At 38.2% G+C, this 23,292-nt stretch overlaps 1 protein-coding gene across 3 annotated transcripts in view; it reads left to right on the top strand.

Annotated features, from left to right (window-relative positions):
- The first annotated feature begins 776 nt into the window (after nt 1-776).
- LOC107474171 (mitochondrial inner membrane protease ATP23) overlaps nt 777-23,292 on the top strand; it is a 26,929-nt gene continuing 4,413 nt past the window's right edge. The window contains exons 1-6 of one of the 3 annotated variants that reach the window (XR_008005696.1): nt 777-950; nt 1,207-1,305; nt 1,607-1,731; nt 2,156-2,293; nt 2,394-2,477; nt 3,712-3,948. Coding sequence is in view for 2 of the 3 variants with exons in the window: in XM_016093774.3 (XP_015949260.1) it covers nt 1,218-1,305; nt 1,607-1,731; nt 2,156-2,293; nt 2,394-2,477; nt 3,712-3,846 (570 nt within the window). In the remaining variant the exon portion in view is untranslated. Of the gene's footprint in view, nt 1,028-1,206; nt 1,306-1,606; nt 1,732-2,155; nt 2,294-2,393; nt 2,478-3,711; nt 4,061-23,292 lie in introns of those variants that run through there. The other 2 variants (XM_016093774.3, XM_016093773.3) reach the window with 2 other exon arrangements.

Raw genomic sequence — 23,292 nt, 5'->3', positions numbered from 1 at the left:
CCATATTTTTGTTAACCAATTTAACAAAACAAATTTAAAATTATATCCATATTTTTTAAAATTAGTTAATCAAAACTAAATTCAAAAAAATTAATTTTTAACCGATTAATCAAAATTAAAATCAAATTAAAAAAATTTAATTTTAATTTTTTAGATTAAAAATGTTTTTTTTTAAAAACCAATTTTTTATCAAAAATGATTTTTTGTTCAAAATCTTTCCCTGTTGTTCTGTTCCCGCCACGAGAAAGACGCACAGAAGAGGTATGCCCAGCGTGCGGAGACAAGTGGAACGTCTATTGCTCCACTTTCTTAGTCTGGTAGCAAGCGCGGTACCCACTGACACTTTTGTTAAAATGCACTTTTCATTCAATCCATAGCAAATAACGTTTTTTTTCGAAAAACGCCAGTCACTATCTGAATGACTAAACAAATACCAGCTAACGACCTCGTCCGTGAAGTAAATCATCGCACCTACGGTCCAATCCAACCAATTGGGAGAAAATCAATAGATTCCTTTTCGGGAGCTATTCAATTCTTCCCGCATACCTCGTAAGAAAGTATCCAGACTCTCTCTCATCAGTTTGAGATTCCAAGGATTTTATTTTTCTATTCAAAAACCAATTATTTTTTAAATTTTTTATTTTATAACCAAATAAAAATCAATTTTTAAATTTTATAATCGGTTAATATTAAATTTTATCGTATAACATCAATTTGATTAATTAACCAAAATTAATTTTTTGATTAACCAAATTGGTTTATGAATTAACGAAACCTATGTACAGCCCTAGTGCCTTCTACCCCTGCTCCTGTCGCTGCTCCTGTTTGCTCTCTCTGCTGCCAATTTGCTCATCGGTCATCGCCCTCGCTGCTGCCTCTTTGCTCGTGGTTGTCGCTGCCGTGTGATCTTTTCCATCGCCTCCTCTGCATTCTTTGCGCTCGCCATAGCTGTATGCCCTGATTATGGAGCTCAATTCTGTTCTTTCTTCTTCGAAGATTACTAAAAACTCGACAAGAAAATGTCTATGTTGGCTTTTTACTCCTTTTTTATCTTTTGAATGTTTTCAGTCTGCCATTACTTATGCCATTTTTGGCATTACATCTGCCATGATCTGCAACCAGAAACGCTATCAAGTTCTATTTTTATTGTATTGTCTGAATTCTGATTCGGCTATTTTATTTTCATGTTTTTTTTTTTCTTTGCAGAAACAGAACCAATGGCACAGATGCCTTCTTCTCCTCATGGTTTACAGGGTGTCAAAACGGTCGAGGAAGTCCAAGCTATGATTCAAAAGAGTTTCCGACGTATTATTTTAATTTGTTCTTTTTCATCAATAAATCCTACAATTTCCGTTATTTTAACTCTTCAACATGCCTTTCCCCCCCTAAGCAATCAGTTTTTAGAGATAGGAGAAAAACAAAGGAGCTCAATTTGATAGGAGTGTTTCTTTCGAATTGGTTTTCCCAGTTTTTAATATTTGCTTAAGAGGAACAGGGGAACTTTGATTATCAATAGAATGTGCGATTTTCTTGAATGTTAATATTCGTTGGTTTGTTCTGCTGTTTTTGACTTAATTGTTGGTGTGTTATTTCATTGTTTGGACAGTTCCAATGGTGAAATTCTTGAGGCAACGCCTGGCAAAAGCTGGGTGTCCTGTGAGTGACAATTTTTTCAAGGCTTCTGAGTGCAAAGGGGCGCATGGCACTGGTGGTTTTGTACCTGGTTCTGGGGTACGTAATTCTTTTTGGGAATTTATTTTGTACTTTTCTCTTTAGGTTCCACTTTGCTTGGTAATTATGTTTAATCTACTATAGCATTCGGAACATAATCTGATTTTAGATCTTAACCATGAATTTTGGAGTGGTTGTACAATGTTTTAATAATATTTGTGGGAAAAATGATATGTATTTGCAAGGACACTTAAAAATTTATCAAGATGGCCATTACTTCCCGAGCTATATGAAGATCCAACACAGCTCCTATGTAAAGTATTTGTTGTTATTTACAAGGAAAATAAGGTGTTAATACTAATAAGTAAACCTTTTTGCTTATTTTTGCTGTTGAGCTCATATTTGTACTCAATGCGTCTTTGTTGAATGGCAAGGTTTGCAACGACCTAACATTAATTTGATCCTCCGTTTTGTTTGTTGCCAGGTACTTGTATGTAGCAACTATATGCGAATTCAAGATGAGGTCGACCAGGTGGTAATTCATGAACTCATTAATGCATTTGATGACTGTCGTGCTGTCAATATAGACTGGAGTGATTGTGCTCAGCAAGCTTGTAGTGAGGTCTGTATCCTACAGTATTTTCGAACCAATATTAAGTTTGATGGGTTTCTATAACTTATGCCATTCCTGTTCAGTTTTTCTCAACAATTTGATGAAACAGATACGAGCTGGTCATCTATCTGGTGATTGCCATTTCAAGCGGGAACTACTTCGTGGTCATATGAAATTAAGAGGGCATGAACCGGTATACTTTTATCTTTCATGGTCATATGAAATTCCATTGTAAAATAATATGCAATTTATGCTTAGAAGTTTTTAATTTACTATCTAGTCTGCCTTTACTTGAGGTGGTTCATTTTTGTTGAATATTGATTTGTTGGTCGTTAAATCCATAAATGAATAGTGTGGTAGAAAATTGTAACAAATAGAGAGTTGATTGCCCAGGGAAGGATTTGAATTTGACTTGAAATATTTACTTTTAATAGACCTAATTACTTGTAATGCTGATTTTCCTTTGACATGGATGAACAAAGTCTAAACACATCATGAGATTGAATTTCAGTGAAGGGTAACAGGAGTATAAAATATGGAAACTGTATATCATGACGTGTTTCTTGAAATATTAAGATGAAATATTGAGCATTACAAAAAGAGAAATGCTAGAAGGCTATCATAATTTATTATTTTTGGCCAGCACTTTTAGTTATCAACCGAATTCCTTTTGTTTAATAATCTAACAATATACTTTAGCCCATACTGTTAAACATGGATGGTTAATTGATGACAAAAAACAATAAATTCTGATGGCCCTCTAATATTCTTCAAAATGTTATATGTATTTACCGTCGAATAAGAAAAATGTTTCTTGAACCTTTATTTAATTGAAAGGTAAAGTATACTTTATGTCCCTGAAGTTTGACAAAAATTTCAAAAATATCCCTAAGTTTTATTTTGTTTCAATTTTGTCCAAAAAGTTTTCAATTTATATCAAATATACCCGTGACACCTAATTTTTTAAAAATTTCAAGACCAATTCAACAGCAATTTCATAAGAACAACACTTAACACAAGCAAATCAAGTATAATTTTCATGCATTATTGTTAGATTGGTCTTAAATTTTTTGAAAATTTAGCCGTCGAAGGTATAGTTGATGCAAATCGAAAACTTCTAGGACAAAATTGAAACAAAATAAAACTTAGGGGTATTTTTGAAACTTTTGCCAAACTTCAAGGACAAAAAGTATATTTTACCCTTTATTGAACTTCATCTTTGCATGATTGGCATCTGAAGTGGAAAATGGAACTTCAAAATAATTTAATTGTTTCGGAACGGTAGGTACTATTTTGCAATTTATGTTACATTAAATCTTATTTAATTGACGCACTGGTGCTATTCTCAATGGATTATATTTTATGTTCTAGAAATTATTTACGTTGGAAGTTATTAATTACTAATTTTAATATAATGGAACATGAAGGAATGTATCAAAAGAAGAGTTTTGAAATCTCTGTCTTCAAACCCCAATTGTGCTGGTTCAGCTGCCGAAGATTCTATGGAAGCTGTATGGGATATTTGTTACAATGATACAAAGCCATTTGACAGAGCTCCTTGAGAAATTGCATGGATTGGAAGTTTCATCCATCAATGCTAATTTTTTTTTCTCTCCGAGGAACAATTTTTGATGCCAACTCCCTACAATCATAATGGACAAACGGTTAGAAATATACCCTTTTTTTAATTTTTATTTTGGTGTCAAATTGAAGACTTGTTTATTTATGGTTTAAATATGATAAATGTCATATGCCAGGCCATGCTTTTTTTTTCTCTGGGTTGAGACTAAAATTGAGTAACTCAGACTCACGAGCTGCCATTTATAGCTTATCATCTTTGGACCGGCAATTGACTCAGTCGAGACATTTGGTCATTGAGTCAGTGGTTCAATGACCCTAGGACCTCCATAAATTACCTGTTCACGATCATCTTGAATAATGAATTTCACCATGCAGTACCCAGTTCCCAACATGCATCAAATCGAAGTCTTCTTGTGGCTTCCTTAGATGCTATAACCTTCCTTGCATATTCTTGAGGCTAATCCTCTTACCCAAGATTGTCACCACAAGGGCATCTGCCCAAGCTTCGGATAGTTCTTGAACGATTGATTCATCAAGAGAAAGTATCATTGAAGATTGATCATAGCCAATTGCCTATATGCAAGTAATTCAGACATCAAATGAAAGTAGACAGCTTGAGCTTTATTTTAGGCTCTTGAATCATCCCAATTAGGCATTTTTGAATAGAGAATCAAATCTTATAAATTTATAGTAGATTAGCGTCAAGCTCATTTGAAAACCTTGGAATTAAATGGCCTAAGGTTGCAATTAAAGAATAAGCAAGGGATGAAATACAAACAAACCTAGGTAATCACAAAAGTGAATTAAGTATTTGATATTGAATATTGAAATTGTGCACTTGAAAGTGCAAAATTGATAGAAAATAGCACAATAAACAATAACCAATTCTATTAATGAAAAGAGAACTCCTTATTCATCATGAAATATAGTGAAATAGTCACATGGTAAAATACTTGTTGCAAAAAGTGAGAGGCTTTATAAGAATCAAGTTGAGTTACTCAAATAAATGCAAAACATTAACAAGGAACAAGTACCAGACATGTGATAAATTTAATATGAAAATCATGATGAACAGGTAATTTCAACGCAATTCACTTAATTCAATGAACTTACATAATTTGTCCTAGTGGTAAAGTCAAAACATGAGTTATCAAACCTACTAGGTACTAGTAAATTAAGGCAAAGCATAAGTGCATTGTATTTAATTAAGAGGCAACGCTATCACTATCAAACAAACAGTTGCAACTTATTCAAAGAAGCAAGTACACCAAAACTAATATAACTACTAAAATGAAAATAAGATGCAATGAAAACTAAGTAAAATAAGTTGAGAAACATGGAAAAGGCAAGAGAAGAGAGGGGTGGAGGGATGGAAGTGTGTTAGGGCTTAAAGAAAAGTGCAATAAGACTTTTGCCCAAAACAACACTTGTGCGTACGCACACGAGGTGAAAAGGGGAGGGGTGTGTCTGCACAAGGTGTGCGAATGCTCTCAACAGAGAGGGAAACAAGACGCATGCGTACGCACAAGCGGGTGCGTATGCACAGAAAACTCTTTTTTGTTTTTTTTTTTTTTAAGGTTGAGGATCATATGTGTGTTCGCACACAGGTCCGTGCACTCGCACAGGGGAGAAAAGGGGTGGGGATGCATGCGCACAGGGTGTGCGAGCGCCTCCACAAGAGGGAGTGTAGGCTGGTGTGTATATGCACAATGGAGTGCGCACGCACGGGGTGCAAAACAGAGGGAGATGCGCGTGCACAAGGCGTGCTAGCGCTTCCAACGGAGAGGGCACAGGCTAGTGTGCGTACGCACAAAACGCGATTTTCAGTGATTGTGTGCGCGCGCATAAGTCGTGCGCATGCACAGTGCCCTGTTTTTCCAAAAAAATTTTCTTCAAATTCTTGGGCACCAAGCCTTAGCTCAACACATATTTCAACCCTAAACATTTAGAAATCTATAAAATCATGATCCAAACCAACATCAACCTATCTAAGCTCAAAATTAAACTAATCCTAAGCTAGTTAAAAGAAGCAAAATGCAATAAAACAAGACTATAAAGAAGGAATGGTTGGAACAATGTTACCATGGTGGGGGAGGGTCTCCCACCTAGCACTTTGGTTTATAGTCCTTAAGTTGGACTTGTTGAGGAGACTTTAGCTAGGGTGGCTTGTGATTCAACTCCTCCTTGAACCTCCATCAATCCTTGGTCCTTAAAGCTCCTCCAGGATCCCATATTTGAGTTTTCCGTTCTCCTTCCGGCGGATCTTTATGCTTCAAGTCGGATGGACAAACTCCTAATTGACATTTGAAGTACCCCAACACTCTCCGTAAATCATTGAATTGTGCTTCACAGTTCACACCATGCTTGAGCTTCAACTCTTGAATTGATTTTCTTGAAGAGCCTCGGACTCCTTTGGCAACCCACACTCCTTTCTCCACCATGTACCAATCCAAGAAGGATCTTGAGTTGGTAATCCGTCTCCAAGATAGCATATTGATGGGGGCCAATGAAGTTCATAGGTGAAATTGCCACCCATTCAATATGTTCTTGGAACGGAGTTACTTCTTCACCAACTTCCTCTTTTCTATCACTCAAATCATAACACGGAGGTTGTGAGAAGTCTGCCTCCATATCTCTTTCAAACTCAATGGGAAGAGGCTCATTAGGATCATTGAGGGGATTGACCAAGGAGGACGAAAAATCATCTATGATGGAATCCTCATCTCGATCAATCTCCTTCAATTCTCTCTTTCTCTCCTCCGGTTCAAATACTTCACTTCCTTCCTCTTGTTGCACCTCAAGCTCTATCCCTTCTTCCTTTCCTTGTGGATCTATGCTCTCCTTTTCACTACATTCTCTAGTTGATCCTTCACATTTTTAAAGAGAAGTGTCTTGATCGGATGAGCGTAGGAGGACTAAGCGGTTCACCGCTTCAGCTATGGTCACCACGAATTGCCGTTGTGTCATTCGGAATCATTCTTGCTCTTGGAGAAAGGTTTGAAGGTCTTGATGGTCTTGGGTCAAGGGTGGAAAAGCTTCACATTGGGGTGAAGAATGAGGTTCATAGTTTGGGAGAAAGGTAGTATATGTAGGAGGTAGTTCATGTTGGTAAATGTCTTGAGGTGGTATGTATGGATGTGGTTGTTGGTAGTAGTGGTGTGGTGTTTGAAAATGTGGTGGTTGAGAATTATGGTTGGGGGGTATGGGAGATAGGTATATGGTGGTGAAGGTGTATAGTCATAGGGAAATCCACCATATCCTTGGGTTGGGTATGTGCATTGAGAAGGGTATGGTTCATTGTAGTATAGAGGAGATTGCTCCTTCCAAAATTGATGCTCTAATCCCATGATGCAATCCAAAATTTAACTCATCAAACCCTATAAAATGATCACAACCAAACTCCAAACCAGAGGGTGATAACTCATAGAGAAAGTTGAAAATAAAAGCTAAAGACATCACTTTAACAAAATAAACAAAAATCCTAATTACCAACAAAAGCAAACAAACAACCAAAAAGTATTTATTTACACTATTCACATATTAACAACCAAAATATAGCACTCATGACGCTAGCTCCCCGGCAACGGCGCCGAAATTTGACGATGGCCTAGAGCGGGTAGGAATTTTCACAAAATAGATTTTTGTTGCAAGTATAGTTCCAAACCCAACAATTGACCATTAATCAAATTTAAATTCTGAAGATGTCACAATTCAAATCAAATTAACCAAGAGTATTTAGACTCCCAGATCGTTTTCCTTAGGAACTAATGACAATGAGTGCACAATTTTGTTTGCGAGAAAGCAAAGGGGGTTTTCAATAATGAAAGCAAACAAAATAAATGAATTAAAGAACAAAACAAAATTGTAATTAATAAACTAATGAAAGAAATAAAAGAACTATGTATGTAATATAGACAAGTAATGCTGTAAAATGATGAAAAAATGGTTCAAAACATAAATGAAACCTTGACTTGGGATGAGTTATGGAATCCCTTCCTTGCCATAACCACAACTATGATAAATATGATGGATTAATCTCACTAAGTCAACCCCTTAACATCGAAGGATAAGTCAATTGAGCATAATTGTCACTAATCCACAAATCCTAGTTAACTTACCAAATTAATTGGTAAAAAGCTAGCGTTAATAGAAACAATAACAACTAACAACCCAAGAATTATCACTAAATGTTGGACATTATGGCTCTAGTAATCCATAAACTCATTTTTCCCAAGGCAAGAAGTGGAAATTACCCCAAAACTAAGATTGGCATTTCATCAAACACATAGTGAGCAAAAATATAAAACATGGATTGGTAAACTAATGAAAGTTATGAATCACAAATACTCAACATCAATAAAAGTAACTCAAATAAACATGTAATAATAATTAAATATCAAATTAACCAACTAGAAATCTAAAATTGCAAAACGATGTATATATTGACAAAGAAAATTAAAGTAGAAGAAAGTGTAGAACAAGTGGTATAATAAAAGAGATAATTAAAGAAATACTTATAATGAAAATTGCTAGAATCCAAAATCAAACTTGAAGTATAAAATCCTACAAACCTTAATTAAACCTAAGAGAGAATTTCCTAATCTACACTACTCATACTCCTACTATGTGTTTTCCTATTCTAAGTTGGCTCCCCTCGTATGTGTTGACATGCCCTTAATATAGCCTCTCAAACCAGCCTTCAGCACTTCAGAAATGGGCCTAGAAACCCACAAAATCGCGAGCCACGTGACTTTTTAATGGGGACACGCGCTGGTACTTGTGCGTACGCACAAATGTGTGCGTACGCACACCTTGCTGAACTTTTACTTGTGCGTACACACAGAGGGTTGTGTGCACGCACGCATGCTGAGTTCCTTTTTGTGCGTACGCACGCATCCTTGTGCGAACGCACGCATGACTGTGTATTTCTCCTTTATATTCTTCATGTTTTCTCCCAATTGTATGCTCCTCTTCCGTTCCTACCAAGCCATCCCTACCTTATTCAACTGAAATCACTCACAAATAACATCAAGGTATCGAATGGAAGGTAAATGGAATAAAATTAACCAAAATAAGCACAAAAGAACATGTTTTCACAATTAGGTACAATTTAGAGAGAAAGTATAAAAGTATGCTATTTGGATGAATAAATGTGGATTTATGTGATGAAATCCACTCAAATCAAACCAAAATATACCGTTAAATATGGATTCATCAATTCCCCCACACTTAAATAATAAAATGTCTTCATGCTAATCATAATAAAAGGAGACGGATCAAAGGGTAAGCAACTTATTGAATGCAATTATCTATATGCATGCAAGTATGTATATACTATATATAACTATATATACTATAATATCCTATTGAATTGGTGAAAACAAACAATTAAATTTTCAAGCAAGTATATAGACATATAGGGCTAAGCAAATAATTAATTCAATGCAATCAAAATCTAAAGAATTGATTTACTCATTAAAATAAAGCAACTTGCAAGAATACATGATAAGAAGTATGAAAACATAGAGTTGAGTGATCAAATCCTCACTAGGTATGTATACACTCTAATCACTCGGTGTCTAAGGGTTTAATCACTCAAATCTCCTTCTAATCATGCTTTCAAGGGATTGTTTTTCATCTAACAATCAACAAATATGTGATTAATGAATGCAATGGGGCTAAGTTTAAGGTGGGATAGATATGACTAAGTGGACTAAATAATTGAATCTTTGATTAACTCAAATATCTCACTCAATCTATATCAACCAAATCACAAAAATGGCCAAATTCGGGTCTGGAAGCAACCGTGTCATTCAACTGAGGAGGCAATGAAAGCATGCAATTATGAAAAGCAAAACACAAGCACGCAAGTAAACAAAAGCTAACTTAACAACTTATAACTACTAAAATTACTAACGAGGAAAGTAGTATCTACAACTAGTGCCAAGTAGCAAACCAAAAATCAAGTATTCACACTATTCACATATTTACACAACCAAAATCATGGCACTCATTGCATTCAAAGTGAATTTCCCCAGCAACGGCGCCAAATTTGACGAACGCCCAAATTGCATGGGTTAGGAACTTGATTATCCAAAATGGAATTGGCATTGTAAGTATAGTCCTAACCCAACAAATTGATCATCGATCAAATGTTATCACAATTCAAACCAAATATAAACCGAGAGTGTTTAATTCCAGGGTTGTTCTCCCTAGGAATCACTCAATGGCAATGAGTGTGCAAATTTTGATTGTAATGATCAAGGGGTTTTCAATGAAGAGATGAACATATAAAGCAATAAAAGAACATGCAAAATTGTAATGATTGAACTAATAAAGCAATTAAAGAACCGAGTGTGTAATATAAACAAGTAAAGTATGAAAGAGATTAACATAACAAAATATGAAAGATTGAAAGCATAAAAAGGGGTCTTGGCTTGGAGTGAGTTAGGGATCATTTCCTTGTTGGAACCACAACTATGACAATTATGATGGATTAGTCTCACTTGATCAACCCTCACATCGGAAGATAAGTTAAATGAGCATAAGTGTCCTTAACCCGCAAATCCTAAATTGCTTGCTAATTGTCTTAGCAACAACTTAGCGTTAGTGGGAACAAGAGCAATTAACAATCCAAGAATTGACACTAAATGTTGGACATCCCAACTTTAGGAACCTAGGTGCTCACTTTACCCAAACCAAGAGGTAAAAACTTAGGCTAAAATCATGTTTGACATTTTGTCAAACACTTGGTGGGCAAAAAGCTTAAATATGGTGAAAATGAGAAAAGACTTGAAATTAAAAGCAACAATTGATCTCAATCAACAAGAATGACAATAGAAAGCATGAAATGAACATCAAACATCAAATTCATCAACAAGAAATTTAAATTGCAAGAGAGAAGTAAAATTGAACTAAAACTTGCAATAGAAGAAAATGTAAGAACAAAATAACTAGAAAGAGTAATAACAAGAGAATACTTACAATGAGACTTAGAAAAATCCAAGTTCAAAAATGGAAAATGGCACTTGAATGTAAAACCCTAATGAAAACCCTAGTAGAAGTTGAAGAAAACTTAGAGAAAAACTAAACTAAAACTTCCTACTACTACTCCTAAAACTACCCTAATGATATGCTGTGCTATTCCCTTCATTCTTCATCAAATATGAGCTAAGAGACTTCAGAAATGGGCCTCTAAAACCCTCAAATCGCGAGTCACGTGTCTTTTTAATAAAGTCATGTGCGAACACCTGTGCAGACTGACGTTGGGATTTTTGCTAGTAAAGAATTTTATAAAATATAGTCGCGTTGTGAGTATAGATTCTAAACCAACAGAAAATCCCTTCGTACAAACGTTTTGGTTGTCACAAGTAACAAACCCAATAAATTTATAAACCGAAGTATTCAAATTTCGGGTCGTCTTCTCAAAGAATTGCAGGGAGGTATGTTCTTATTATTAGTTATGCAAAGGTATATTTTGGGGGTTTTAAAAAGGGTTGAACAAGTAATTTAATTGACAAGAAAAATAAATAAATGACTAAAATAAACTCTTGGCAAGATATGAGAAATTGGAAGTCCTATCCTAGTTATCCTTATCATGTGTGATGAGAATTGGGTTTTAATCCCACTTAGTTAACCTTTACTAAAGCAAAGGAAAGTCAAGTGGACTAATTAGTTTGATCCTCAAGTCCTAGTCAATTCCTGTGGGAAGACTAGCTTTAGAGCGATCTAGATCAATTAGAATCTGTCAATTTCAACCTTTGCTGAGTTTGACAACTCAAGAGTTACCAATTAATCAACCAAAGCCAAAAGGGAATAAAATCTACTTGAATGAAAATAATTTGGATAGAACCCAAGCATCAACAACATATAAGTCTGAAATACCTCAATTTATATTAAATAAAGATGTCAATTCTAACATGGACAATATTCATAAGCCAATTGGGCGACATAAATCAAACACAAATAAAAGTATCGGAGTAAATAAAAGTAGAAGAGAAACATAAATTATTGAACTTGATACGATGAAGTAATCCTAATGACTAAAGAAATCCTAATCTTAAAACCTAAGAGAGAGGAGAGAACCTCTCTCACTAAAAACTACATCTAAACTATGAAAAGTGCCTAATTGAAGATTCTTCCAATTGTCCCCTTCATTCCTCCACTTTGCAGCCTTTGGTCTGTATTCTCTGGGCTTGGATCTGGGCCAAAAAGAGCCAAAAAATTACTGAAAACGAGATCTGCAAATTCTGCAGATCGCGCACGTCACGCGTCTGCGTGGGTCACGCGGTCGCGTCGTCTGGAGTGTTGCTCTTCCACGTGGTCGCGTCAGTCATGCGCCGGCGTCAGTTGTATTTCGCAATTCACACGTTCGCCTCATCCATGCACTCGCGTCGATTCCTTTTTGTGCGAACCACGCGTTCGCGTCGTCCTTGATTAGTCTAAGATCTCATCTAACATACATATACTTTATACAATTTAAAATACTTTACCTAGCTACCCAAAATTTTCCCACTTTTGTATTGCATGCTCATGTATCAAACTTTATTTTTGGATTTCGTCCCATGTGCATTTTTTTAATGCACATGGTAATTTAATTATTTTGATTTCACATGAGCATGCTTCCCAAATTTTTACATGACTTGTTTAATTTAATTTCCTACTTTTCTATCATCCCATGTTTCCATAAAATTCTCCATACTTAAATTTTACACAATATCTATCTTAAGCTAACCAAGGATTCAACTTGAAATTTTTATTTTGTTTTTCTGCTTAAGCCTAGTAATGTGGTTATAAAGAAGAAGGGGATTAAAAGGCTCAAGGGGGACTAACAAGGATGACATAAAAGGTAGGTTTATTTGGGATAAGTGAGTTAAAAATTCAAACATGGCCTCAATTCTATTTTAGTATGTATCTATATTCTATATTGGACATATAGATTAAAGCAAAGTAAAGAATATCAGAATAAAAAGAAGGGCGAAGCACACAGGAATGAAATTTATGGTTTGAGTGTAACCATACAATTAAGCTCAAAACTCACAGGCTGTGTGTTCTCAAACTCATAAATCATATATCAATTAAGTATGTCATGCAAGTAGAAATTAAGAGTTCCCATTATTCTCAATGTAAAATATATTGGATGGCTTTAAACTTTTAGTGTTCCTCCTTGTTGAAATGCTGTTACTAACTAACATGTAATGCTATATATACAGGGTGTGTGGATTAATTCTGTTAAAGTCTCTAGCTTACTTCCATTTTATTTTCAATCAAATCAACTATCATATGCTAAAAAGGGTAAACTATACTAATTAATCCACTTAATAAATAACTAGTAAACTAAGGTGCAAATCAAGCTAAAATATCCAAGATGTATACATATAGCTCAAAGTGCATAATGCAAAAAGTACAATAAAAGCAAAAGAGAGGAATGTGCAAAAATACAGAAAATAGACAAAATAAGAAGAGAGTCGGTAGTAGTTCACCAAAATAAATAGATGCCAGAGATGGCGACCTCCCCACACTTAAATAATAGCATCGTCCTCGATGTTCACTCAAGCAGGGTGTGAGAAAATGCCATCTCCGGAAGGATGGGCTGCTAGTGTCTCGATGGTAGGCTGAGGGTCTGTAGTCGCTGTGAGGATTGGAGGAGTGGTCTGTTGAAACGGGGGCTCTGTCCCTAGGGGAACCTCCGGATCTGTGGTCTGTAGCTGGTGGTGCTCCTCATGATGTGGTGCAGTGTGGCTGGGACCTCCTTGCTCAGCCTGGGTAGGTGCCTCCTCCTCGTGATCGCTCATCTCCTCCTCAAATGTGTTGGAGGGCGTGTCGGGCTCGGAGGGAATGTCACCACTAGAGCGGATCATCAGCTTGAGGTGCTCCTAGTGTCGCTTGTGGCGACGCTCAGACCTCTCGAAAAGTCGCCTGGTGCGACGGTCAGATCTCTCAAATTGCTGCTGGTGATGGCGCTCTATCTGATCTAGACGATCAAAGAGTCGGTGCACCAGATGGTAGACGGGCTCAGGAGCAGGTGGGTGGTGGTGCTGGGCCAGTGGAAGCAGAAAGGGTAGCTGAAGATGTGGCTGCCTCAGTAGTGTCAGTGAGAAATGGAGGGCGGTAGCCGAAAGCCAAGAACTTCCGACTATGCGGGATGATCTTTCGGCACTCTGCTGCGGGGGGTTTTTCATCAACAGCCTCCCAAGGGACCTCAGCTCGGCGACCCAACTGAGTAATCAGGTAAGGAAAAGAGAGGGTGCCTCTAACATGGACCCTGGCCATGTAATGCCGGATGAAGCGAGGTAGATAAAGGTCCTTACCCATCATCACACACCAGATGAGGGTAATCATAGCAGTTGACACCTCCGTCTCATGAGTGCTCGGCATCACATAGTTGCTCAGAATCTGTTGCCATAGTCGAGCCTCATCATTCAGATATATAAGCCTGATTTCCTTTGGTACCAATGTGCTTGTTCCCATGACCCAAGGAACAGTAGGATCAAGAGTGATGTCCTTCTTTACTGCATCCCAATCTAGAAAGTAGTTTCTGTAGAATTCTCTAACCCAGGATGAGTTGACCTCAGTTAGGTTCCTCTCCAAGAAGAACCAGCCTCTCTATTTGATCTGATCTGAGGTGTACTGCTGGAGTTCTTCTGGAATTTTGAGGATCCTTTCCATGTGTAGGTTCCTGGTGGTGGCAAAGGTTGGGTATTTCAGCTCACAGTATTTGTTTGCAAATTTTACCGGGTCAGCTGAAGGTACCAACTGATCAGCTTTTTCCTGCGGGGTAAAGTTCTTCTCCCGCCAGGAATCATCATGTAAGATGCCAAGGATGAAACCAGAGGATTCTCCTCTTTTTCGTTTGCCAGTGGTGACCTTGTCGTTTCCCCTGCCTTGAGATTCAGACATCCTGAAAAACAGAATTTCCAAGATATAATTGAGGAATAAAAGCAGGAAAACAAGTAGGCAACTAACAAGATAAGCAGTAAGTGGCAAAGGAGTAGTAGAAGAATGAAATGAGTTAAGGAAATGTATATTTTGGATTGTATTGGAGTTGAAAAGCTGAAATGAGAAATCACATTCCAAAATATGTTAGAAGTGGAAAGCTTGTTAATTAGGAAAAACAATTATCATGCCATGAGTGAAATTAATTTAAAGAAGTAGTAAAAAGGGGAAGTGGGAAGTTAGAAAGTTAAAAGTGGTTAAAATTGAAAAAGAGGTTAGAAAGCGAAAATCAGTGAGTTAGTAAAAAGAAAGGCAGAGTAAGTGGCATGATGATTTGATCCTAAGTAACAAGAGTTTCACAATTTGTAAGCAACGGTCGACTCATATTAAAAAATATCAAGTTATTGACGATGATAAAAATAGAAAAAAATAAAATCTAATCATCAATAAAGTGATTTATCACCCGGGAAAGAAGATGAATAGGAATGCTAGCCCACGCATGCATGAATTGGTTTGATCAAAGCCGTAGGGTGCCAAATGCAAAATGCCAAAACCAAAACGTGAATGAATATCAAGACAATTTACAGAAAATTGGGCAGCATTCCGGCTAAAATTGGACGTTCCCGGAAACTAGATATCAATAAAAACAGTTCATATGAGATTAACAAATGCTGCAAACAGTCACCAACAGTAGGAATAGTAAAGAATAGTCTAGCAGCACGAACATAGCAGATGAACAGTATGAATAACACAGCCCGAATAAGATTGCATAATAGATAAACAGGTAACAGGAACGGTGCAAGTATCAGGCCCAAATCCACTATCCAGATCTTAGCTACCTAACCACCTAGAATCCACTACAAACATGCATCTCTATCTAGCCTATGCGGAACAAAGAGTGAAAAATGAACTAAAGAGTCGCAAGGATGAATCGCCATATGGCGGAACCTGGTGCGTAAAGAGCGAGGAGATGGGCCAGAGATGAGGGCAGATGGGTGATGATGCGGCGGCGCTAGGTGAAGCACGGCGGCGCGGCGGTGGGGCAGGGGCCGTCAGAGGTAGGCTGCGGTGGGGGGGTGCGGTAGTGGAGGAGAGTGAGAGAGGGGGAGAAGAAGGAGAAAAGAAGGGAGGGTTAGGTGTCGGTGGTCGTTAGTGGTCGAAGGTGGTGGCTAGGGTGGTTGAGAGAGAGAATTGCAGAGGTTAGAGAGAGGGGGGTAGGGTTTGGGGACGCGACGGGAAAAGGTTCGCGCGACTTGGGGTTAGTGATCGCGAATCCACGCGGATGCGTGGAGGAAGCGATCACGTGAGTGGGGTGCACTAGGGTTGACGCGGATGCGTGGTCGACACAATCGCGTGGGTTGGTTGTAAGATAGGTGACGCGGACGCGTGAAGCATGCGAACGCGTCGCTGGTATTTGTGCTAGACGTATGATATGCTTCACGCGTCGCTGGTATTTGTGCTAGACGTATGATGCTAGCGTCGTTTCAGCACAACTCTCTGTTTGGTTTGGGGTTCATAATATCCGCGCGACGCGATCGCGTCGCTCACGCTTTCGCGTGGGATGGGTGTTGTGTAAGTGACGCGTTCGCGTCAGGGACGCGTACGCGTGGGTTGTTGGTGCTAAACGCGCAATAGCTGCACGATTCCAGCCCAACTTTCTGGGCGTTAGATCTTTACGTCGATATCTAGATCACGCGATTGCGTGGGCACGCGGTCGCGTGGAACAATTGTGTTAAAGGCACGCTTCCAGCCTTGATTCAGCGTGACTCTCTATTCACTTTCCTAATCTTTTAGTGCACTATTGACGCGGACGCGTCAGTGACGCTATCGCGTCGCATGCTCTCTTTTTTCTTTTTTTTATGCAGTATGCAGAATGCAAAATGCAATGAATGTCATGCAGAAAATTCAGGTTCAAACAGAACTCAAAAACAGAGAAAAATAGAGGGGGAACGATCATACCATGGTGGGTTGTCTCCCACCTAGCACTTTTAGTTAAAGTCCTTAAGTTGGACATTTGATGAGCTTCCTTCTATGGTGGCTTGTGCTTGAATTCATCCAGAAATCTCCACCAGTGTTTGGAATGCCAGCATTCTCCGGGGTCCTAAACAAGGTATGTAAAGCCCTTAGGTGAGTTCAAACAGGCTTGCAGGCTCCCGGAGTGTTGAATGGTAGAATAGATTCTAGGATCCCAAGCTCTACTTTTACACCCATGTTTATCTTGATCTACATTTTTCCAGCCGGGTGATAAGTAATCTGAATTCTCATTGCAGTGACCAAACAGCTTCCGAGATCCTTCTGATTGAGCTTGACACCAATCTTTGCACCTCAAATTAAAGTGTGAAGCCTCATTGAATCTTGCATACCAGCTTTGAGTGCAAGTCATTTCCCTTTTGTTCTTAAAGCCGCAAAGAGCTCTAAGCTGGCCATCTGTTTCAAGCAAACCATATTCAAGTGAAAAATTGAAGATAAAGGACAAGGATTTTACCCACTTGAAGTTTGTGTTAGGTGGTATTGGCCTTGGGATCGGTGTTTCTAGTGGTTCTGCAAGCTCTACTCCCTTGTGGTCTTCAGTGAATTCCTCCACTTCCTTGCAAATTTTCTCCATTTCAACCATGTCTTGATCAAAGTCTTCCATATCTTCCTCATCACTTGAGTCATAATTAGGAGGTTGAGAAAAGTCGACCTCTGCATCATCTTCGTATTCACTTGGGAAAGATTCTTTTGTCTCAAAGAATTCACTTGCGGATGCAAGTTCATTACTAGGAGAACTCGACTCGTGATCATCGTCATCAAGGAAACTTGCTTCTTGGGTTATTCCGTCCAGTTCTTCATGAGATATCTGCATTGGAGGCTGTGCAACATCCTCGTTAGCATCAATTGTAACATCCTTGACGAAGTTTTCCATGACTCTGTGTTCCTGTGGAGGTTCAGCATCTCTTAAATCTTCAACCAACTCTTCTTTTACAATGACAGCATCCTCTACTTGTTCCAGTACGAAATTATGCTCTATGCTGTCTACTGGAGCTTCTCGTGTCTTCTTCACAATACCTTCTTCATTAGATTCTCCACATGAAGCCATGGGAGTCTGTTGAGTGTCTGAATGTCTGGAAGATAATTGATGTATTGCTTGCTTCAGTTGATGAAGGGTTGCATTAAATTGGTTTACTAATTCTTCGAAGCGAACCTGTGATTCTTGGCTCGATGAATGTGAACGTGGTGTATACGGGAGTGGTGGTTCTTAGGAGTAATTGGATTGGCGTTGGGGTAGATAAGGATCATGTGGTAGTGAATGGTGAAAAGAAGCTTGTGAGTATGGTGGGTTGATATTGTGTTGAAAGGATGGTCTCTGAGCATAGGCTGGGCTTGTTGGTAGCTACAAGGTGGTCCACCATATCTATCAGCTTGGTATGCATTGTAGAATGGTCTCTGTCCATGACATCTAGGAGGGTGTTGTTGCCTAAAGGGGTGATAAGATCCTCTTGGCTCCATTCATCCTTGATTGCTTAGACCGTGATGCATAGTCCTGTTATGGCTTCCATTCCTTTCAACAAAATTAGAACTAAACTCAAAGCGAGAGGGGTGAGAATTCATAGTAGCTATCAGAAATAAGAAGGAAAAACAAAAAAAAAACAAATAAACAAGTAAAAGAAAAATATTTACAATAACCGATAATAAGGCACACGTTTGCAACTCCCTGGCAACGGCGCCATTTTGATGTTAGGGATTTTTGCTAGTAAAGAATTTTATAAAATATAGTCGCGTTGTGAGTAGAGATTCTAAACCAACAGAAAATCCCTTCGTACAAACGTTTTGGTTGTCACAAATAACAAACCCAATAAATTTATATACCGAAGTATTCAAACGTCGGGTTGTCTTCTCAAGGAATTGCAGGGATGTATGTTCTTATTATTGGTTATGCAAAGGTATATTTTGGGGGTTTTAAAAAGGGTTGAACAAGTAATTTAATTGACAAGAAAAATAAATAAATGACTATAAAATAAACTCTTGGCAAGATATGAGAAATTGGAAGTCCTATCCTAGTTATCCTTATCAGGTGTGATGAGAATTGGGTTTTAATCCCACTTAGTTAACCTTTACTAAAGTAAAGGAAAGTCAAGTGGACTAATTAGTTTGATCCTCAAGTCCTAGTCAATCCCTGTGGGAAGACTAGCTTTAGAGCGATCTATATCAATTAGAATCTGCCAATTTCAACCACTGTTGAGTTTGACAACTCAAGAGTTACCAATTAATCAACCAAAGCCAAAAGGGAATAAAATCTACTTGAATGAAAATAATTTGGATAGAACCCAAGCATCAATAACTTATAAGTTTGAAATACCTCAATTTATATTAAATAAAGATGTCAATTCTAACATGGACAATATTCATAAGCCAATTGGGCGACATAAATCAAATACAAATAAAAGTATCGGAGTAAATAAAAGTAGAAGAGAAACATAAATTATTGAACCTGATACGATGAAGTAATCCTAATGACTAAAGAAATCCTAATCCTAAAACCTAAGAGAGAGGAGAGAACCTCTCTCACTAAAAACTACATCTAAACTATGAAAAGTGCTTAATTGGAGATTCTTCGTCCCCTTCATTCCTCCACTTTGCAGCCTTTGGTCTGTATTCTCTGGGCTTGGATATGGGCCAAAAAGAGCAAAAAAATTGCTGAAAATGAGATCTGCAAATTCTGCAGATCGCGCACGTCACGCGTCCGCGTGGGTCACACAGTCGCGTCGTCTGGAGTGTTGCTCTTCCACGCGGTCGCATCAGTCATGCGCCCGCGTCAGTTGTATTTCGTAATTCACACGTTCGCCTTATCCATGCACTCGCGTCGATTCCTTTTTGTGCGAACCACGCGTTCGCGTCGTCCATGCGGGCGCGTCACTGCCAGTTTCTTCAAAAAATCCATTTTATGCTTTCCTTCCATTTTTGTATGTCTCCTTTCCATCCTTTAAATCATTCCTGCCTTAGAAGATCTGAAACTACTTAACACACAAATCACGGCATCGAATGGCAATACAAGGTAATTAAAATTAATATTTTAAAGCCTAGGAAACATGTCTTTTCACATACATCACATAATAAGGAAGGGAAAGTAAAACCATGCAATTTCACATGCATAAGTGGGTGAAGGATTGAATAAATCACTTAAATTCAGCACAAGATATATCATAAAATTTGGGTTTATCATGGACACACAGGTGTGTGCGTCCGCACACTTTGTGAATCTCTCTTCCTGTGCGCACGCACACTAGGAGATGCTTGGCTGGACGCACGACGCGCTCTTATTGGTCCACGCGCTCTTATTGGAATAAGTGCAAGTTTATGTAATGAAATTCATTCAATTCTAGCAAAAAATCATCATCAATTATGGATTCATCAATTCTCCCACACTTAAACACTAGCATGTCTTCATGCTAAACACATTCAAAGGAGATAGATGAAAGGGAAAAATGACTTATTCTATAAACTACTTAGATGTATGCAACTATCCTAAGGTAATCACCTACGTGCGCTACAATGAGAGTTGGTGGAAACAAACCATGAAATTTCAATCCATCACAAGAAAGCTTTAGGGCTAATGCAAAGAGTGCATTCACTAAGATCAAAGTCCAAAGAATTGAATTGAAATTTTCAAAATTAAACAATCCAACAACTTGCAAGAAGATACGATATAAGGCATAAGAACATAGAATTGAGTGATCTAACCCATCACTGGATGTGTATGTACTAAATTCGCTCAGTGTTTAGGGTTTAACCACTCAATTCTCCGTTTTTTCATGCTTTTCAAAGATTTGCAAGTCATCTAACAATCGACTAGTATTTAATGCATGAATAACAATTATCATGAGGTCTTTGGAGGGATGTAATTGGGCTAGGGTTTAGGTAGGATGAGATATGCTCAAGTGGACATATGGAATTAGTTCTTTGATTAGTTTGAATGTCCACCCAATCTTATATCACATATATACACATTAGCATACCCTATTTACCCATTTTCTTTTCTTTTCTCTTTTTTTTTCTTTTTTTTTTCTAACTCACCTCACTCATGCATTTTCCTTTCAAACATGGTATATGCATCCTTTATTTTTCTCTTTATTTCATATTTTGTTATGCACAAGTTTTTTTTAAATTGAACTATGAATGCATATGTTTTCATTAGTGGAATGCATGAGCTTTAACTAATTGCCAAAACTTTTTGAATTAATGCTTCTATCACTAATGTGTTCCCAAGTTTCCCCCTACATTTAGAATTTACACACTAATCCACCCAAGCTAATCAAAGAGTAATTCAAGGACATCAATGGTTTTTTGCTTAAGGGGAGCAATGTGCTATTATCAGAACAAAGGAGATTCATAGGCTCAAAGGGGGTTCACAAAGGTGCATGCAAGGGTTGGCCATATAGGTTAGTGAGGTTATCATCAAACATAGCTTCAATCATGCTAAATGCATTCAAACACAAATACAGGATATAAGGAATCATGCAAATCAATGATCACAATAAAAAAAGAGTAATAACCACACAAGAACACATTATGGTTGAAAAATGCAACCATCTATTAAGGCTCAAAACTCATAAGGTATGTTGTTCGAGCTCTTTCTCATGTTCTACAAAAAAATACTTCAAGCAAGTTGGAAAACACAACATTTCTTCAATTCAATCAATGGTACGCCCTAGAAAAGATCTCATGGACATTCCTTGGTGTTTCACCAACTTATTCATTCTATCATGCAACATGCAAATACTAAATACTAAGGATCTGTACGACAGAGAAATATTTACAACTAACCAAGCGAAATTCAATAAAAATAAAACTACTCAAAACAAAAAACATTGCAAAAGTGTCTTGAAAGGAGAAATTTTTACCCCCTTGGAATCATAGATCCTCCCTCACACTTAGTATATGCACGGTCTTCCATGCATGCTTATGCTCTGGGAGAGTGAAGACGGGGGCCACCTTCAGCTGGTGGACTTGGAAGTGGGTTGATCAACCGCGTCAGACTACTCCCCAGCTGGCTCGGATAAGGATCTAGGAATTGGGCTGAGGTCTCTTCCTTCTAGCCTTGCCGCTATCCACTCAAAACGCTTTTGCTCCAAATGCTCCTTGCGGTGGATATCGTGCAAGATGTCTTCGAACAATTCGGGAAGAGGACGGAGAATGGGTAAAGCGGTTGATGAAGTTGGTAGACTTGGTGGTGGTGCTATGGGTGTCTTCCTCTTGGAGGGGGTGATTAATTTTTTCAAATGGCCCCTCGAGATGAACTTGTTGCGTTTAAGAACCATGAACATGATATCTTGCGGATGCCATTCTACCCTGGCTGTTGTTGCTAAATGCATCACAATCGATGGAAAAGGAATGCTGACGTTCTCTTTATCAATCAGTTTCCATATCGATGTGCATAATAAAGGCACAATGGCTATGCTCTTTCCTTCCATGATAGCCCAAAGTAGCAGCGCAGTCTTGAATCTCACATGGGTAACATGAGTGCTGGGAATGATATAGTCCGCTACAATCTGATGCTATATACGAGCTTCGACATTCAAATTGGAGTAAGCTATAGTCGCAGGAATAGAATTTCTCCTTTTGCTATACTCCCATGAAGCACCAGGACAGCCAATTTTTTGAAGTATGGGAGTCAGAGACATCCTCCCCTTAGATGCCTTCGCCTTAATTCAAGGATAGTCATTGGTGCACGAAATTGTGATCATCAATGGCGCCATCAACATGGTACGCTCAATTGCAATCTCAACTCTTTATCACAACTTCGCACAACTAACTAGCAAGTGCACTGGGTCGTCCAAGTAATAAACCTTACGCGAGTAAGGGTCGATCCCATAGAGATTGTTGGTATGAAGCAAGCTATGGTCATCTTGTAAATCTCAGTCAGGCGGATTCAAATGGTTATGGAGGATTAATGATTAAAAGATAAATAAAACATAAAATAAAGATAGAGATACTTATGTAATTCATTGGTGAGAGTTTCAGATAAGCGTATGGAGATGCTTTGTCCCTTCCGTCTCTCTGCTTTCCTACTGTCTTCATCTAATCCTTCTTACTCCTTTCCATGGCAAGCTGTATGTTGGGCATCACCGTTGTCAATGGCTACAGTCCCGTCCTCTCAGTGAAAATGTTCAACGCGCTCTGTCACAGCACGGCTATTCAGCTGTCGGTTCTCGATCATGTAGGAATAGAATCCAGTGATTCTTTTGCGTCTGTCACTAACGCCCCACAATCGCAAGTTTGAAGCTCGTCACAATCATTCAATCTCCGAATCCTACTCAGAATACCACAGACAAGGTTTAGACCTTCCGGATTCTCTTGAATGCCGCCATCAATTCTAGCTTATACCACGAAGATTTTGATTAAGGAATCTAAGAGATAAACATTCAAGCCTTGTTTGCTTGTAGAACGGAAGTGGTTGTCAGGCACGCATTCATAAGTGAGAATGATGATGAGCATCACATAATCATCACATT

Source organism: Arachis duranensis, chromosome 2 (assembly GCF_000817695.3).
Source record: "Arachis duranensis cultivar V14167 chromosome 2, aradu.V14167.gnm2.J7QH, whole genome shotgun sequence".
NCBI classification, from domain to species: Eukaryota; Viridiplantae; Streptophyta; class Magnoliopsida; order Fabales; family Fabaceae; genus Arachis; species Arachis duranensis.
The sequence above is the reverse complement of the archived record's forward strand: the minus strand, read 5'-3'. Positions and strand labels throughout refer to the sequence as shown.